Here is a 19,780-nt window from a genome sequence, read left to right on the forward strand (position 1 = left end):
ATCTAATATGGTATTAGAGTAACGTCATCTGCGAATGCGACAATATCTATATTACTAGGACTGAAAGTTTGTTGCAAATTGCTAAGAAGGGGATCTATGGAGAGAACAAAATTCAACATAGACAGTGGACATCCTTGTCGTACTCCTCTGTGGATGTGGATTGGCCTTGTTAAATAACCATTTATGTTAATCTTTGAAAAGCCTCCATTAAGAATTTTACCCATGAGAGTCTTGAATCGAGTGTCAAAGCCAAGGGCATTTAGTGTTTCAATATAATTGTGGTTTACCCTGTCAAATGCGCGGTCAGAATGTAGTGATATTAGAAGTTTCCTTTTATTGTTGACCAATGACTCGCTTATAATATCCCGAATTACACGGAGAATTTATTATACATCTTCCTTGTATCGCCCCAGACTGGTGTTCGGATGTGGCGTTCTCCTTAGTCTGTTTTTCACACATTTAGTTAATAGCTTGTAGTTAAAATTTAAGATCGTTATGGGACGAAAGTCAGATAACTTGGTTGGATTTGTCATCTTTGGAAGAAGGAACACAAGGCCTTCTTTCATCCTGTCAATGTTCCTTTCTGGATTACAGGAATCATTCATTGCTGCAACAATTTCATCTCTAATGATGGACCAATATGTCATGTAAAAGGCTCTTCGTAGACCATCGGGGCCAGGAGATTTGTTCGGTGCGCTTTGTAGTATTGCCTTGATGTCTTGGGTCAAACGTTCTTGTTCCCTACGCTGAATTCTTCCTCTTATACCATCAGAGAATGGATGTTGATGATTTGTGAGGTTGGGCGACTTTTCTTTATACAAGGACTGGAAAAAGCTCTTCGCCATTTCTTTTATTATTTCGGGGCAATTCGTTATTTGTCTATTAGTTGTTGTGATGTGATGGATGTATTTTTGAAGCCCTTTTCTGCAGTTCCTTATAAGATGGTAAGATGTTGATGATCTTGCGCTTGAATTTTCAGACTTTCCATTTCTCTTCGCTGTATCGTTAGTAGCTGCGCTCTTGTTTTCTTTATTCCTCGATATGCATCAGGGTTGGTAGGATCCTTCTTATGAAACTGTCATAAGCATTTATAACATAATTCTGGCGTTTGGTTAAACTGCCTGTATGTCTTCAATAGCCAGATCGTGTGACGTTTAGCGTATAACAGCCACCAATCAAGAGTGTCTCTATACGGGGTATGTATGTTTTCCATTTTTTGCAATTCAGCAAAAAATCTTTCTTTTAAATCCATGTTCTTCTCATTTAACCTAAAAATTCCTCGTCCGCGTCTTGCTCACCATTCAAGTTGTCGGATCTTATAGATAAACGCACAATGGTTCGAAAATTCCACTGGGCATACATCTGTTTACCTCACTTGGTTTTCCAGTCCCCCACTGACATAATTATATTCTATCTAGTCGAGAAGCGCCACCTTCGTAATAATACGTAGGCTATATCCAGCTGACCTCTGTTGCTTCACTTCCCATGTGTCTTTTAGGCGTAACCCTTCTATTAAATCAGATACCGCGGGACATCCATGTAACTGTCCTGTTTGGTCTTTGGGTGGTAATACTGCGTTAAAATCACCTCCAAGGATCATATTGTCTCTATGTCTGTAAATAAGTCGAAGGATTTATGTGGTATAGAACAGCCGTCTTTGCGTCCTTGCTTGTCAGCCTGATGAGGCATAGATGCTTACAATATGTAAGTCCCGAATGCGTATGTTGATTCCTCGATAATTTGGCAGCAGTGTTGTGTCGGTGTATGGTATATTGTCCTTAATGTATATTTCTGTACCGCGTTTGTGCTCGTTAACATTATAAATTTTATCGTACCCAGGAATGGGAGCAAGGTCTTCGGTTGCCACTTCTTTCAACATAGCTATATCCACGTCCTGGACACGAATAATCTGCTTAAAAGGCGACTGTTTACTTGCAGTTTGAATGCAATTTATATTTAGTGTCATCAGTGTGTATGTTAACAGCATACTCGTGAAAATATGCATTTTTTTCTCCTAATAAATTCAACGGAGATGGGGGAGGGACACTATACTCCTCTGTAGCCGCGGGTCTCTGCTGTTGTATGGCTTCTGTGTTTCCTCCCTCGAGCGTCGATGTGCTTTTACTTTTGTTTTGCTTTTCGAAATGACAATTTATTGGGTTGGTACTTCATTGGTCTTCAAGCTTTCTTGATTCCCTGACCTCGTATCTTGTATTTTCAAAAGATTCGAGGTTTCCGCTTCTATCTCATCGACCCATTGCATGCTATTAGTCGTAGTGTCTTGAATAACGCTCTTGTTCAGTGGTTGAATACTTATGTCCTTCCCTCCGGTTTCTCTAGTGACCCAGTACTTATTATACACTGACTGACAGTGACAATGCAACACCAAGGAGGAGTGGTTCGAAAGGGATGAAAGTTGGGGAAAAAACAGAGACGGCACGGACGAATAATTGATGTTTATTTCAAACCGATATGCAGGTTACACAATGCGCACGGCATCGACTCAGTAGGATGTAGGACCACCGCGAGCGGCGATGCACGCAGAAACACGTCGAGGTACAGAGTCAATAAGAGTGCGGATGGTGTCCTGAGGGATGGTTCTCCATTCTCTGTCAACCATTTGCCACAGTTGGTCGTCCGTACGAGGCTGGGGCAGAGTTTGCAAACGGCGTCCAATGAGATCCCACACGTGTTCGATTGGTGAGAGATCCGGAGAGTACGCTGGCCACGGAAGCATCTGTACACCTCGTAGAGCCTGTTGGGAGATGCGAGCAGTGTGTGGGCGGGCATTATCCTGCTGAAACAGAGCATTGGGCAGCCCCTGAAGGTACGGGAGTGCCACCGGCCGCAGCACATGCTGCACGTAGCGGTGGGCATTTAACGTGCCTTGAATACGCACTAGAGGTGACGTGGAATCATACGCAATAACGCCCCAAACCATGATGCCGCGTTGTCTAGCGGTAGGGCGCTCCACAGTTACTGCCGGATTTGACCTTTCTCCACGCCGACGCCACACTCGTCTGCGGTGACTATCACTGACAGAACAGAAGCGTGACTCATCGGAGAACACGACGTTCCGCCATTCCCTCATCCAAGTCGCTCTAGCCCGGCACCATGCCAGGCGTGCACGTCTATGCTGTGGAGTCAATGGTAGTCTTCTGAGCGGACGCCGGGAGTGCAGGCCTCCTTCAACCAATCGACGGGAAATTGTTGTGGTCGATATTGGAACAGCCAGGGTCTGAAGAATGGCGGTTGACGTGGCGTGCGGGGCTGCCACCGCTTGGCGGCGGATGCGCCGATCCTCGCGTGCTGACGTCACTCGGGCTGCGCCTGGACCCCTCGCACGTGCCACATGTCCCTGCGCCAACCATCTTCGCCACAGGCGCTGCACCGTGGACACATCCCTATGGGTATCGGCTGCGATTTGACGAAGCGACCAACCTGCCCTTCTCAGCCCAATCACCATACCCCTCGTAAAGTCGTCTGTCTGCTGGAAATGCCTCCGTTGACGGCGGCCTGGCATTCTTAGCTATACACGTGTCCTGTGGCACACGACAACACGTTCTACAATGACTGTCGGCTGAGAAATCACGGTACGAAGTGGGCCATTCGCCAACGCCGTGTCCCATTTATCGTTCGCTACAGCTGCGCATTTCACATCATGAGCATACCTCAGTGACGTCAGTCTGCCCTGCAATTGGCATAAAGTTCTGACAGGTGTGTTTACAATTTCGTTGTTGTGTATTAGAGAACGTTCTGACATGACCTTCATTCTTGTGTTGACTATTATCGGATGTTAGTTGTTGCTCGTGTTCGTCTTGTGTTGATAGCTGTATTTGTTGCTTGGTCGTTTGGTGAGAAAGCCAGGCTGGCTTGTGTTGGCGATAAGGTATTGGAGTGAGTGACTCATCCACTTCGTGTTGTTCTGCAGCCTATGTTTGTACTGAGGCAGGTTTGTCTGTGTGAAGTATGCTTCTGGGTATAGAGAAAATGAAAACCTGCAACCTGTTTTCCAGGCATTGACCGGTGTGGGTATAGTATTCAGCTCTAATACAGCGGGTGAATCCATGTGACGTTCCCTGTTCGCAACTATCTCACTGAATAATCTGGGCCCTGTTTTGTTGTCGTTCTCGCCTCGCCTTATGGGGCAATCTTGTCTAAAGTGATCCGTAGCGTTGCAGTAAAGGCAAGATATAGGTTGCCCTTCATATATTACCTGCGCGTTATATCCCTCGATTGCCACGATTGGTGATATGGCAGTTTTAAGTTCTATTCGCATAACTCTGATACCACTGTAAATGTTGTAGATGTAGGTTGAAGACCATCTTTCATTTCTTATTTCCTTTACTTTCCCATACTTGCTAAAAATGACATTATCTTCTCGTTCGGCATTTCTGTTGGTAGATCCATTATTCTGACCAATTTACTATCAACATCTGCACAACATCAGAGAAGGAACCATTAAATTTTCGTACCTGTGATTTTCCGTTTGTAGTTAGTAATATCTTCCCCATCAATAGTTTACTGGTTAGTTATAGACAGCGCTTTCCAGATTGTCGAGTTGAATGGCTTCCAGTTGATCAACTTTAAGTTTTAAGGTTTGCTGAATCCACTCATGAATTTCTGCTGGCCCTGTTTTATTTGTCTTGTCGGTAAATGTACATTTTATTGTATTTCTTCTAATGCTATTGGTTGCCATTATCACTTTACTTTATTTTACTGGAAAATATTAACGCCCCAACGTCACACGCAATGAAGGCAGACTACAGCGAACCACTCTCTGCCACAGCTCAAACCAGACTCGTGTTAAGTCCAAAGTTCCGATATGTTGGCAAGCTGTATGCGTTACCTGTGGAGCGGGACGGTCTACTCTAAATCAACGCGAATGCTGAAGATTCATATTCCACAACACACTAGCATTCGATGAAGGCACATTATGACCTTCCTGACAGTAGAACATTAGTAAACGTTCCGGTTGGATGTAATGTTGTAGTTGTTCAACGCCATGTGTATGTTTGTCCGTTAGAGGGCAGCACTAAGCAGACGAGGTGACGCGACTCACCGGCGTCAGTGAGTTTGGTGTGCAACATCATGGACCACAGCGTCCTATGTGTATAATGTACATTATGTTGGCCTTCCCTTTGCACTTAATGATAATGAAATGCATTTCGTGGACTGTGCGAAGAGCTAGGCCTCGTTCGACATGAGTGATCCACTCGAACACGAGACCGAACAGTAGTAACGATCAGTTAGTGGATATACAGTACTGTTAGTGTACTAACTAAGAAATGGATTTATTATGAGGGAATTCATGCGTGACGATCTTGTGGGAAAGATTACAACAACAAGTGAAACTGTCACAGCCTCCATTCTGTAGTGTGTACAAATGTTTTGTACGGAACAAGAGTAATGGTGATTATTATTATTATTATTATTATTATTATTATTATTATTATTATTATTATTATTTTAAGAGTAAGAACAACTGGGCGACCATCCTCTAACAACACTAATCAGCGGGGAAATGTGGAAGAGGTCCGACATTTCGTTGAATGAAGGCATCAGCCAAAGAAAGCCACGGGCCACGAAGGGCTTGCAAATAAAAGTCTCCCTAGTATTCGCAAATCTAATACCGTCAGTGTGCCAAAGAAACAAGGGTTGACCAAGGGAGATCGGATAAGATAGACGAAAAATAAAGAGCTTGACGCAAATAAGCGTTAGCAATGCCATGATTCAACTAAGGGCCCCGTGGACGCCAACCCACGCTTCCAAGTTAAGAACCCCTGGGCCCCTATTAGTCGCCTCTTTAGGAGAGGTAGCGGTTACCGTAGGTGTTATTCTACCACCCCCACCCATAGGGGGATGCGGAAAAAGAGGTGAGTATTTTGAACATATTTAAAAAGTACAATGATACTACACAGTAACGAAATAGCATGAAGAGCGTTTCCTTCATTCCAGTACTCAAGGTCTTCAGCCTTCGAGCAGACTGACCCGCTCCACAGATACAGCAGAAAAGTTGCCGATACTTCCGGAGATAGGACCAAAAATCTTGATACTACTCGAGGCCACGCAACTACTGAGCTGTATCTATCTGAAACACGTGCAGAATGCTGGGCTCTTAGGGTGGAGGGAGGAACAGTGCTGAGAGGGTCATTGGCATCACATTTGCCGAGAGGTGTCATAATGAAGTTGTCCGTGTCAAGTGCAGTCAATCAACATCATCGACAAGGTCTGGTTGAAGGGGCCATGTTCAGAGAATGATCACACGATGCAAGTAATTCAGAGAACAGGATGCATAGAGGACGACCAGGCTGACTGTGGAAATTAAAGTCCGGCAACGTTTGGCCTTGATTGGTTTGTTCGCTGCTGATGCTAAGGACACGATGTGATGAGAAGAGCTTGTCATATGGCGTTGGCCCTGTTACAGGATAAAGCCAGGAGAAAGAAGATATGGAGTCAATTCACACTTCCAATGGAAACGCCCGTATGTTAGTTCGAAAGACTTTTCCTAGAGGATGTGAGATACCGTTAACACCAACTTGAGAAGCGGCATCCTGTTACAGAACGTCATGTTTCGTCAGGAATGAACTGAGTCATGTCGTGACTAGCTTCGGCCTTATTCTCTTACGACAAGCTTTTAAAGGTCGTCCAGTTGTGCGTCGGTGCGTGTCCAACCCTTGTCCCGTTTTCCTACGGAGTCGAGTATGAAATGAAATGAATCTCCGTAGCGAGTTTTTACGACCTGATGCCCTTCTCGACGTCAACCTCATCAGAGGAGTTAATGAGATGAAATGAACGACGTGACATATATCAGTAGGAAGGGAGGGAATGAAACACGGTGGGAGCACATAGCCTACTCATGTCGAATAGCACCAAGGGTTAAAGGGACCAATGGCCTCACTCTATACCAACACCGAAGAGGCTTTTGGTACGAGATCTGGTGAATAGAAATTGTATACCACCACCTCTCCTACCATGCTGGCCAATGTTCTGATGGCGAAAATGTTTTCGACCGACGGAAATCGATCCGGCAAACTACTGGACGCCTTAACGATCATGATTACTGGTTGTCCGCCGGTATTCGCTATAAAATGGGCAGTCTGTAGACTTTTGTCTTGTCGCTAAGGTAATCTGGTCTTTCAAACAGAACCCCAGGCGCTCTTCAATAAAGGTTATAAGCCATTTTGGGTTGGCAACTTTTAGATATTTTATGATTTTGATAGCTTCAAGTCCATTTCTATTGTGCAAATGTTTTTTGCTGAAAAAGTACCCCAAATTCCATTCAAATACCACGTGATATAAGAGATATAGATTTGTTCCTTCAGTCCTGAGAACTGCGGTATTTTCTGTTTCCTGGATTAGTTCTCTTTTCGTTGTTGTTGTTTGAGATTTTCGCTCTAGGGGAGTTTTGTGTGTTGGCCAGTCTGATAAACATAAACTGACAATAAAAAATAAACTGAATACACATTCAGAGACATGAAATGTGTTGAATATATTTTTCTAAGAAGTCTTGAAAGTTGGATTTTAGATTATAAAGTGTTAACTGTTGACCGTATTGTTCTTGTTCTAGTTTACTGCAATCTGAATATCAGCATAATTCACTTGTGCCATGTTCTATCACCCCTCTATCGGCCGATCCTGGTACGCTAGTGTTTGCGGTTACATGAGCTGGTCGAAGTTTGTTTCTATCCTCGTGGTTGATATGCACCAACAAAAATGTTCAAGAAAAAGAAAGAAAGAAAGGAAAGATCCAAAACAGGAATTTGTGGGGTAGATTCTGAACGATGATGAGACATGCGCTGAACATTCACAAGGTGCAGGCTCAAAAGTTGATTTAGATGCGGAAAATGTGGCAAAGAGAGCCAGAAAGCTGAAGTGAACCAGAAATGACGAGTAAAAATCCAGCATATGGCAGTGGCATGCATTAAAAGGACAATATTCAAAATATTGTCATGGTAATTTATTGTTGCATCTTCTCAGGAAGTTCTTTACCTAGATGTACGAAATTTTCTACAGTTATTCCATACTTAGCTGTGGTGTTTTTGATATTTTAGTCTTTTGTTTATAATTTCATGATGGAAGTCATAAAATATTTTATGGGAAAATATGGGGTAAAGTTAGTGTAAAATAAAAAAAAACAATGTAGAAAATAATCCTTTCACTCAGAATTAACTCAATCAGTCCTCATGTACATTATATTGTACATAGCTTCTTTTTATTCTTTTTACTTCTCAAGAGTAAAGCTTCATTTGTAAACGAGTATTTTTCTGTACTTTATTACATTAACGTATTTGTTCGAACTTAGGTAAATAAATGCAGGACCAAAAGTGTTGAAACAAAAAAGTCAATATATTGAAACAGCTTGTATCGAAAACTACATAAAAGTTCAACCTCATAGGCTTAATGGTTTCTGAAAGAATTGCAGTCAAAGTTCCTCAATTTATTGCCAGTGGAGAACTTACAACCTCCCCTTAAGTTGGGAGCATGGGTTGGCGACCGCGGGGTCCTTAGCTGAGTCCTGACATTGCCTCCACTTACTTGTGCCAGGCTCATCACTTTCATCTATGCTATCCAACCTCTCTTGGTCAACACTTGCTCTTTTCCGACCCCGACGGTATTACAATATCTCCTTTCTGTTAACTGTGATATCTTGTTTTAGGGATGGAATATATATTGCGTAAATTATGTCACACATGTAGCCCCACAAAATGAAAACCATTTGTTCGACTTTTCTGTTATCTAACAACGTATGTACCGACTTGTTACTATAACGTCGCTGATCCATTCAATAACGAACAACATGTAACGTGAACGTTTAATAAAGTTCTGCTGAGAGCGAAGTCATAACGCCAATAAATGCTTCAAATCCCACCTAGTATGTCATTGGTGGTGGTGGTGGTGCTAATGACTGTGTAAAGAATCTGTAGACCGTCCCGCCGCACAGGTGATGCAGAGAGGTTGCTGACACGCAGGGACTGCACTGGGGTGTATGTATCTCAACAGTTCTTCAAAACTATATCAACGTATTCAAGCTCGTAGTTCTTTAAAAACGATTAACACGTTTCAATTTGATATTAGGCCAGCTACTGTGCCAGATTACAATCGAAGATACCTGTGCTGTTTACTTCGCAACCTGTGGCTTTCTTTGATAATTACCGCTGTTTTTATTAGGTAGTGTTATGAATTTAATAATAATTTTTATCCAACTAAATGGATAGTGAAGAGCAGCCGGTACCTGATACCGCTGGCTTCGGTAACTAAGAAATCCTATTTTCTCCGGGAGTCTAAAGCAGCCTAAACTCTGAAGAAGATTACTTCGAAATAAATTCAACAGACTCGTAAAGGATATTGTTCTTGGTGGTGGTTGTTTAAAGAGGAAGTACAACTGGGCAACCACCCTCACTTAACACTAATCAGACGCAAGAAAGAAAAGTTCCTATCCTTCGAAAAATGAAGGTATCGGTAATAGAAAGACTCCCTAGACATCGAAAGCCTAATACCGCCAAAGTCAAATGAGAACAAGAACTGACAAAGGGAGGTCGGATAGGCCATTACCACGGTACATCAGTGTTTATCATTTGATAAAGTAAGTTATATTCCTGCATAGCGGGACAAGCTGCTCTCGCTAAGATCAACCTGGTAGGGATAAAAGTTTGTTCGTATCGCCATTCAGAACGCCTGGAAGGTATACATAGCCGCTTAACGGCGTGCACGGACAAGTTCCCGCCTTAACTCCCAGCCGTTCCAGTACAGGGACACCTGAGTTATCACTGCTGTAGAGCAGGTTGTCGCCTCTCCAGGCTCAATATTGCTGCCGTGTGGGTTACAATGCGAACAGACTTCTCACCAGATAGTAACAGACCTGTTTCAGTGAATGAATTATCTTCCATCCTGCACATACATATCTAGCTTAGATCACGCGCTGTCCAGTCTGTATCTACTTCTAGCTCCCCTCGGTCCTTCTCCATCTTGTTCTTGAAGGTCTCATCCGTTACCGCCCTTGCTGTTGACCTTTCTGGAGACATGAGCAGCCCACAGAATCTGTCTGCATCCAAATAGACACGCGATTATCTCTCTCTTTGAACGCCTCATCACTTATATAATATATATAATTATATTATATTATATAATTATATAATTTTCTTCTGACCCCGTCACATTCCACATTATTTTTTTTCTTTCAGAGATTTCCGACCGAGCGAGCTGGCTGTGAGCGCTTGCTCGACCGTCGACAGCCCTGAAGATGTTGTTCGCGGTTCCCCATTTTCACACCAGCCAAATACTGGCGCTGTACCTTAATTAAGACCAAGGCCACTGCTTTCTCAATCCTTCCGGCACCGAAAACGTTCGATGTGTTCGTACGAGGTTAGACAAGTCGTCATCTTTCTTGGCTGGCCATGGATCAGAGCACTTCATCTTGGTGTTCCTGGACGGAAATTTGTTTTTCAGTTCTTTTCTGAGGAAGAGTAACATCAGAATCATGCCTAGAGTGCCCTCTGCCGGGCTGACCCTAACTTGGCAGTTCGATCCTGGCTCAGTTATTGAAGGTGCTCAAATACGTCAGCCTCGTGTCGGTAGATTTACTTGCACATAAAATAACTCATGCGGGACTAAATTGCCACATGTACGTGTGGTTAAGAAAAATCCCCCAAGCTGTACGGCGCAACGTTCCTATCACGAGGTTTGGTTTTCCATCAACGTTTGGGCATGGACGTTAGACCAGACAGCGTATGTGGTTTCACCATTACCAACACACTACATCGCCTTCCAGACAACACCTATCCACAGCGCCAGATTTAAAAAAAAATGTATTGGCTTTAGGTACCAGATCAAATGACCAGTTACAAATACAGTAAACATACACTTAAAATACATAGACACATATGAATCTTCCACAATATTGTACTTGGATTACGTCCGAAGTCCTTACAGAATGCTCTCTCACACACAAATACACAGAGAAATAAAGAAGGAATTTGACATCTGCAACTATAGTATGTTTGGTTATTTTTTCCGATGTTGTAGCACGTCGAAGTTTATAGTCTTAAATTGATGTCTTTTAATATGGCGATTGCATTATACATCTCTGGTTGCTGGAATGATAAAGTGCACTGTGTGCTGAGTTGGAAGCTCAATGAAAGCGAAGATGTTATACATTTTTTCCGCTGCACATTCCCTATGGGAATTAATCTGATGGCCAGGCAGGCATCAATTTTTGAAAATGAGACAAAGTCTCTCATAGTGCATTGGCACTGCTGGTGGCTTCAGGTAGCCTACGCAGTGGCCTCCACGGTATGCACTAGCCATGAGTCTTGATAGGTGTGCTATTTACCAATTGATAAGCCCAACTTAGCACACTGGGGCGAAACGCTGCCAACCAGGAATGAATTAGCTGGAAAATTTGTAATGTCCAATAACGTACCAACTATTTACTCATTCGGAACTAATATTTCAGGTTCCCTACGGGAATCAACATCTTTATCATTATAAAGATGGCACGAGAAGAAAATGCGATTAGATCAGCGATTGTTTGAAGATAATAGGAGCAGTAAGGCGAATTTAGGACTCCTATCCGCTAGGGATGGTTTTCAAAACTGGCGTCTTTGGACCTCATGCGAATAAGAGAAATGACGTATCGGCGACATGGTGAGTGAGGAGGGTATGGTTGGACTACAGTGTATTGTTTTTCCCGTTACCTGAATTTGCGTCCGGGAACGCTGCTTGATATGTGGCACATCGTCTCGAATTGACACTGGTGAATATGGGCGTTCGCCCAAATGCGTTGCTGATCTAGCGAGCCGGTCAACATATTATTTGTGTATGATGCTTTTATCGCTAGGTATCCAAATAAAGTGCACCTCAATATTGAGACGTGTAAGTTGTCGAAATCTCTGAATGACCTGTATTTGATGAACCGTTAGTTTGTATGTAGCAGTTGACTGTAGAGTCTTCAAGAGACTGACAGAGTCAGTAATTATAAGAACTGCTGAAGTTTTAACACTTAAACTGAATGAATGAACAGATACACTTCTCTTCCAGTCACGGATGACCACCAACTGGGGAGAGCGTATTCTAAAACATTACATGTAGTTAAATTTGAACGTACTCCAAACAAACCAATAAACGAAAGCAAGATACAAAAAATCCAAAGATATTCAAATTCGTTAACAGTTACATAATGTTAGTATATGTTGCATACCCCATTATACATCCTTATAAAAACAGCGAACAGACCCCCCCCCCACAAGTCAGGGACAACCACCCACCGGGGAGGGGGAGAAGGTCCGCCCGCCGCGACCATTGCACTCACATGCGACCAGAATTATTAATTACGGTAAATCAAATATATTTAACTCCACAGGACCGATTGCAAACAAGGAACGGACATCCCTCTCACCCATTCACGGATGGCCACCAACCTGGGGGAGAGACCGTCCGATCATCGCATCCATCGCTATCACATGCCACTGGTTCTGTTCAATTTCGAAATGCAACTCACTTGTAACTGATACCACATTCAATTATAGTTTACTAGCACAGACATATTCTTTAATAGTTACTTAAATATATCTTTGAAAGTATACAACATTATCCTTATGAGGTATTTCCTGGATTTTAACTAAGCTGTACAGTCCAGGATACCTCTTCCGGAACTACATATAATTATCTGTGTTTTCTTTACATTTTTTCCCAAATAAATCTTAATAATACTAAATCATTTTTTAACAATTAAACTGCATGCTACAGCTTTGAAAATGGCAACAGCTTCTGCTGACAAAATAATACAGTCATTTGGTAAAGTAAATAAACGAGATTCTTCAGTTGTGGAACAGTAAAAAGCGCATCCCACTGCAGGAGATGAGGGTATTTTTGAGCCATCAGTGAAGATCTGAAGAGCATTGGGTCACTGGCTTTGAATACATTCTACAAAGTAAGACTGAACAGCGACAGATTGGACGTTCAGGCCCCATCGGCAAGCCAGCGAGAAGTCCAATTTAAATTTCTTACATTTCCTCTTCTGGGGGCTGTAAAATCTTAGACGTACCAGAGAAAGCTGCGTAAACGTGTGTTTGCAGCTAGTCGTCAGTAATTTAATTTAATTTAATTTCGTGTGGCTATTTATAGCCGGGTGCAGCCCTTGTAAGGCAGATCCTGCGATGAGGGTGGGCGGCATCTGCCATGTGTAGGTAACTGGGTGTTATTGTGGTGGAGGATAGTGTTAAGTGTGGTGTGTGATTTTGCAGGGATATTGGAGACAGCACAAACACCCACCCATTGGAATTAACCAATTAAGGTTAAAATCCCCGACCCGGCCGGGAATCGAATCCGAGACCCTCTGAACCGAAGGCCAGTACGCTGACCATTCAGCCAACGAGTCGGACAGTCACGTCAGTCAAAACCAGGAAGTACTTAGCCGAGTCGAAGGGATTTTTGAGCTTGAAATATGAATTTCATTTCTTGCAACTGGCGGGAGGTCGCAAATAAAATCATCGAAAGACAGGAGAGAAAAATCCTCAGAAATAATAACAGAGAGCGAGTTTACGTGTAGTGCGACAGATGGCAGCAGTGTAGAGGTTCACCACAAGAAATGAGCTTATGCTACAGTACATAGATCACGAAGACGGTGACGTTACAGTGTGTAAGCGACGAAACGCCAGTCAAAGACAGTGGAAACTGTATGTAACGTGAAGAAGAAGAAGATGACGAACACTGGTTCCCTGGTTACCACACTGTCTGTTTTCTGTCTACGTTAATTCCCGACAGAATCCCAGTCCAAAAACATTTCCATGGTAAAATATTTGCATCACACTCTTAAAATGAATGTGGATTAAAAAGAAACAACAGGACATTTAACAAGTCAGAAAAATCACAGATGCGCTGAGAAAGACGAGATTAAAGTTCTACGGACACCTACACAGAATGGATAACAACCGGCTGACAAAGAAACTTCTAAATCCATCACTATCCCTGAAAAACAATTAGTTAGTGAAAATAAAACTAAGATTACCAAGGAAAACAAAACTTCCACAGAAACTTACTTTCTTAATCCGTTTACAATCCTGGGTTGGACTCAGCGAGGGATCCCACCTCTACCGCCTCAAGGGCAGTGTCCTGGAGCGTGAGACTTCGGGTTGGGGATACAAATGAAAAGGAGGACCAGTGACTCACCCAGGTGCCCCTACCTGCTATGCTGAACAGGGGCCTGGGGTGGGGTTGAATATTGGAAGGGATAGGGAAGGAACAGGCCGTGGTCTTAATTCAGGTACCATCGCGGCATTTGCGTAGAGAAAAAGTAGGAAACCACGGAAAACCACTTCGCGAATGCGTGAGGTGGGAATCGAATTCACCTCTAGTCAGTTGACCTCCCGATGCTGAGTGGACCTCGTTCCAGCCCTCGTACCCCTTGTCAAATTTCGTGGTAGAGCCGGGAATCGAACCCGGACCTCCAGGGGGTGGCAGTTAATCACGCTAACCACTATACCGCAGAGGCGGACTGCAAAGAAACCTAAAGGAAAATATATAGGACGGAGAGAATAACGCACTCGGTGCGATATTGGAAAGAAACAGTCAGTCTGAGTAGCTCAGACTGGTGGTATTTGAGGGTACTCAAATATGTCAGCCTCGTATCGGTAGATTTACTGGCACGTCAAAGAAATCATACGGAACAAAATTCCAGCACTTCGGTGTCTCCGAGAACCGTAATAAGAGTAGTAAGTGGGACGTAGACACAATCACGTTACTATTAGAAGAAGAAATATGTAAGTTTTCTTTCAATTTATTGCAACTTTTTATCACCCCTGGAAGTGCACCCCCTCCACCCATATAGTAAGAGGGGAATCTGCTCGCTTTCTCAGCCAAAAAAATATATGATTCTATGCTTTTCCGTATAAAATGTACGAGTGCCAAGTTTTTTCTTATTCCACATTTTTAAATCTTTCTGAGAAATAATTAGCCCATGAAGGTCTATTTTTGATTTTAAATTAACTTGTTGCTCGAAAAGCAGGCACTCGGAAGAATGAGGCACTGAAAAATCAATAGAATTGAAGTCTCTGCACTATCTCCCATCTTTATGTTTCTGTTCATTGAAGATAGAACTGAAGCAATAAAGTAACGATACCTATTTGAAGCAGATAAACATGATGTGAAATAGCCACGAGACAAGCTACTTTTCACTCTAGTAAACAATAACCCACTCAGGACAGCTAGAGATAGGCGCGCGGACCCTACTGCCCGCTCGCCACAGAAGGCTGAAGCCACTCAGCTTACACTGGCTAAGTTCATGCGCTCGCGCCTACGAGTACAATATAGGCAACACAGTGTACTCCTATGTACGCACTACAGTCAATAAGTTCGTGGACTGGCGCTAACAGTTCAAGAATCACATGACCTGCCTTTTCGCGTCTTTTTTCCCGTCGTGGTGATCCAGGCGATTTTGAATTTATCATCTCAAACGTTTTTCGTTAGTGGACTTGCCTAATTTTTGGCAGAACTTGAAATTTGCCATTTGCTCAAAATACGACATTCTGAAGTTCCGCCGCTAACATTCAACTACCCTTCACAACATAGACCGTAGTTCTGCACGCAACTAGCGAGGAACTGTCACGGCAACATCCTGTGGTGTGAACTCTCCGCTATAGTGCACCACAGCGACACTAGATGGCCAGTCCACGAACTTATTGATCCTACTTCGTAGAGCTGTTTTGTTACTGGGTAGATTCGGTCCGCGGACGTTTTCTACCGTATTATATCCAAATAAGATGTTTTCTTTCATTTCTGATGAATATTTTAGGAACAGTTCAACTGAATTTATCCACTCTCAGGCTGAGAAATTGGTTTAATACGCCGCCTCTGTTTGCCCACAACATCTCTTGTTGCTACCTGCCTCCACCTATCAATCAATTATTTGGTTAGGGCCGTTATCTGGTATCCAGCAGACATGCACTAGAAGTTGTAAGACTGTTCTGTAATTATTACGTAGGATAAGCCTAATATAATTTGTTTATTGTTTTCAGCATGAAGACAGAGAAGGAGGAGATGGAAGCAGTGAAGATGTCCGACGAGAAACGAAGCAGTTTCTCATCTTCGTTGTTCCAGTTATCAAAATGGCGTAACCCACTTCGGTCGACGAAGAGGCGCAAGAAGACCAGGTCGTTCAGTGACATGTTCTTTTTCCAGAAGGCAAAGCGGTCTCAGTCTTTACAAGAGGACAGTCTCCCGTCCAAAGAAGACACTTCATCCATGACAGCAAGCCAGCTCAACTATCTGACTCAAATTGGAGGACGCAATCCCCTCCAGAGCTACCTCGCGAACACTGCTGCGGGTAGGAGAAGTATTTTCTCGTCCACAGGTGGCAGTAACAGTGACATCAACTCAGTGCTGGAGGAGACTTCCCTTGCGGACTTCTTCCGAGCCCTGTCTTCAGTACACTCCCGGCTAGAGCCGCCAGCTCCTCGCAGGAAGATGGGAACTGCCAGTTTAACTCCGCCATACTCTTCTCTCACTTCACTGTTCGTCCCTCCCCCGAGTTTGGCCAACCAAAAAATAAACAGTCAACGCCGCTTCTCCCTCAGACCGGTGCCTGCAGGATCCAACCTTCTTTCTCCAAACAGTCCGGCAGCATCTGCTATTCAGCGACGAAGATCGTCACTGAGGCCGATACCCCCGGCATTGCTCAACAGGAGGAGGTCTTCCCTGAGGCCACCGACACCAACCACACCGCCTCCGCCCCCGCCACCTTCTTCAACGTACAGACGGTCATCACTCAAACCAACCAACACACCGACATTCACAAGGGGTTCCCGCAGGTTCTCTGTTCGACCTACAGCCAATCCAGCGCCCATTCCAACAAGGACCAGAAATCTCAGGCAGGAAATGTTCCAACGTCAACTGAGTGATACGAACCTCCTACCACGGAGGACTCGTCATGAGAGTTTGAGAGATGTTCCAGATGTGTTCATAGATAAATCGTAACGGAAACTTCGTGACCATCCAGAGAACAGTCTCTGTTTCATATCTGAACTGATGCATCACCAAATGTACAGACCAGTTTCAGAAGAACAGTCTCTAACCGCAAATAAATGTTTTACTGACTTAACTATAATCACTACTGTTTCCATTTCACGTAGTTTATCCGTACATTCCCCGAAGACAAAGGGTATTTATCATATTATTTTCAAGAAATGGCGTGTGTTGGTATGAAGAGACATGTAATTATTCAGTCTGCCGAAACTAAAATGTATACATTTATAAACTGCCTGAAAAGAGAAAACATACGGTAACAGAATTATACCCGAAAAAGGAACAATTCCATTGAAATGAAATGGCGTATGGCTTTTAGTGGCGGGAGTGTCCAAGGACATTTTCGGTTCGCCAGGTGCATGTCTTTTGACTTGACGCCCATACGCGACCTTCGCGTCATGATGAGGATGAAATGATGAAGACGACGCATACATCCAGCCCCCGTGCCAGCGAAATTAACTTATGATGGTTAAAGTTCCCGACCCTGCTGGGAATCGAACCCAGGGCCCCTGTGACCAAAGGCCAGCACGCTAACCATTTAGCCATGGAGCCGTACAACAACTTCATTAAAATAGATTGACAGATATCGTTGAAACATCATCAGTTTCTATCAAAAAACACTCAAAAATATTTAGGAATGTAGGCCTATAAACATTTGTATTTAAATACTGCTTAAATCCTCAACATTCTTAAAAATTTGAAAATTGGAAAATAATATAACAAGAGATTACCGTTAAATGTCTATTAAGGGGGGAGACCTAGCTCAAAACGGGAAAAAAACAGGCCAATATTCATTCGATTGTTAAATATGCTATAAATTTTGTTAAAAAAATTCTGCACATATCCCAGTATTGGCATGCTTCCTGGCAATCAGAAGCAACTGCAATAATTTCAAAATTCTAATTATAACATCTTAAAATAAAATTTCCCGCCTTTTTAACAAAATATCACGGTTTCCTTCATAACTCTCTTACTGTTTCACGGATAATAACGATTTTTTCAGGGTTTCTTCCCATACTGTTGTCCTACAATCTGTACCTCATTCAGGTCAATGGGGTTTGTATTAGATTTTATATAAAATATTTATTTTTAGTATTTTCAGGTGCGCGGAATAAAAACTCGACAAAGATATCTAAATCACAATCTATGTTAGTGATTGAGGTTCATTTTGTAGGTGGGGGTTTGATATACACTTAAAAAAAGGAAAAGTACGAAAATTCTTATAAACTTGGAACTTATAAGGGAAACAGTGATATATTGTTAAAAAGGCGGGAAATTTAATTTAAGATGATATAATTAGAATTTTGACATTATTGCAGTTGCTTCTGATTGCTAGGAAGCATGCCAATACTGGGATATGTGCAGAATTTTTCAACAATGTTTGTAGCATATTTAACAATCGAATGACTATTGGCCTGTTTTTTCCCGTGTTGAGCTAGGTCTCCCCCCCGAATCCTTACATGGTTTACAAAACAATTTTATAATAATGATAACATTAAGAAGAAGAAAAAGGGCAACACTAAAAGAAAAAAAAAACCTAACAGCTAAAAGTGCGCTTCAGCGTTTCCTTGAGCTAGCTTTGGCGGGTTTTGTGATTTTCTGTATCTCAGAGAACGTTATACGTTATAGTTGGTCGTCCGGTTTTGGAATGGCATGCTTCTCCTTACGAACTCAGGATGCCGTTTTCTTGTTTGGTGTTAAAACCAAATAAGTCATTTCCCGAAGTTAGCGTGTGTGACAAGTGCTGGTGTCAGGACGTACAGAAGATACGGCACAACTGAAGAATTTTTTTTAGAACTGGCTTTACATCGCACCGACACAGATAGGTCTTATGGCGACGATGGGATAGGAAAGGCCTAGGAGTGGGAAGGAAGCGGCCATGGCTTTAATTAAGGTACAGCCCCAGCATTTTCCTGGTGTGAAACTGGGAAACCACGGAAAACCATTTAAGGGCTGCTGACAGTCAGTATCTCCCGGATGCAAATTCACAGCTGCGCGCCCCTAACCGCATGACCAACTCGCCCGGTGTGAACAAGTTTAGCCGACTTGGTCTGATGTTATTTTTTTGGCGGTACAAAATTACATTACCGTAAGCCTTTATAATAGGTTTTTCCTACAAGCGCGAGAACCGTTCTAGAACTGGCGAAGCATATAACACAGTATACTGTTCCAACAGACATCCAGAACTCGTTCTGAACTGTGAGTTCACGCTGTTCCGACTAAAGCTCGGAACCGAGTCTCGGGACTACGAATTCTGGACAAGCACATTACATTTGACCAATGAGCGGCGTGATTATGTACTTCTCATTTATCGATCATCTGTCGGAAGTGTTTTGTAACATAATTCGTAGATGACGTTCTTGAAGTTGAGTTTTACCTGTTCCAACAATCAGTTCTGAGTCCCGCATGTTCATTAAGAACATTCTTAACTAGTTCGCCACTGTTTGCTGGAACAATGTGGCACTAGGGAGAAAGAATAACCGTGTAGGTTACGATCGGAACAAGATATAAGACTGTAAAGAACAACCTACTAAGGAAGTTTTCTTTGAACCCAGCAGTTTGAAAGGGAAAAAAATTACCTTGAAAATGATAACACTTCCATTCCTTCATGATTTTGTTAAAAATACATTTCTTCTAACAGAAGAACGCGAAGGAATCATTCCAGATTGCACTGATAATATGCCAGCGGCTTGCCCATCTACCAGAATGCTCATTTCAAGAAAAAAAAAATGGAATTTGTCAAAGAAGTGGTTGGAATATT

The 19,780-nt window shown here is 42.8% G+C and overlaps 1 protein-coding gene across 2 annotated transcripts in view; it reads left to right on the forward strand.

The window, feature by feature from the left end:
- The window catches only part of Ork1 (open rectifier K[+] channel 1), a 223,157-nt gene extending 206,056 nt beyond the window's left edge, over window positions 1–17,101 (forward strand). For both annotated transcript variants that reach the window (XM_067155657.2, XM_067155656.2), the window contains exon 8: window positions 16,014–17,101. In XM_067155657.2, the coding sequence (XP_067011758.2) occupies window positions 16,014–16,971 (958 nt within the window). In that variant the 3' untranslated portion in view covers window positions 16,972–17,101. The remainder of the gene's footprint in view (window positions 1–16,013) is intronic.
- Window positions 17,102–19,780: the final 2,679 nt, after the last annotated feature.

Source organism: Anabrus simplex, chromosome 11 (assembly GCF_040414725.1).
Source record: "Anabrus simplex isolate iqAnaSimp1 chromosome 11, ASM4041472v1, whole genome shotgun sequence".
In the NCBI taxonomy this organism is placed as follows: domain Eukaryota; kingdom Metazoa; phylum Arthropoda; class Insecta; order Orthoptera; family Tettigoniidae; genus Anabrus; species Anabrus simplex.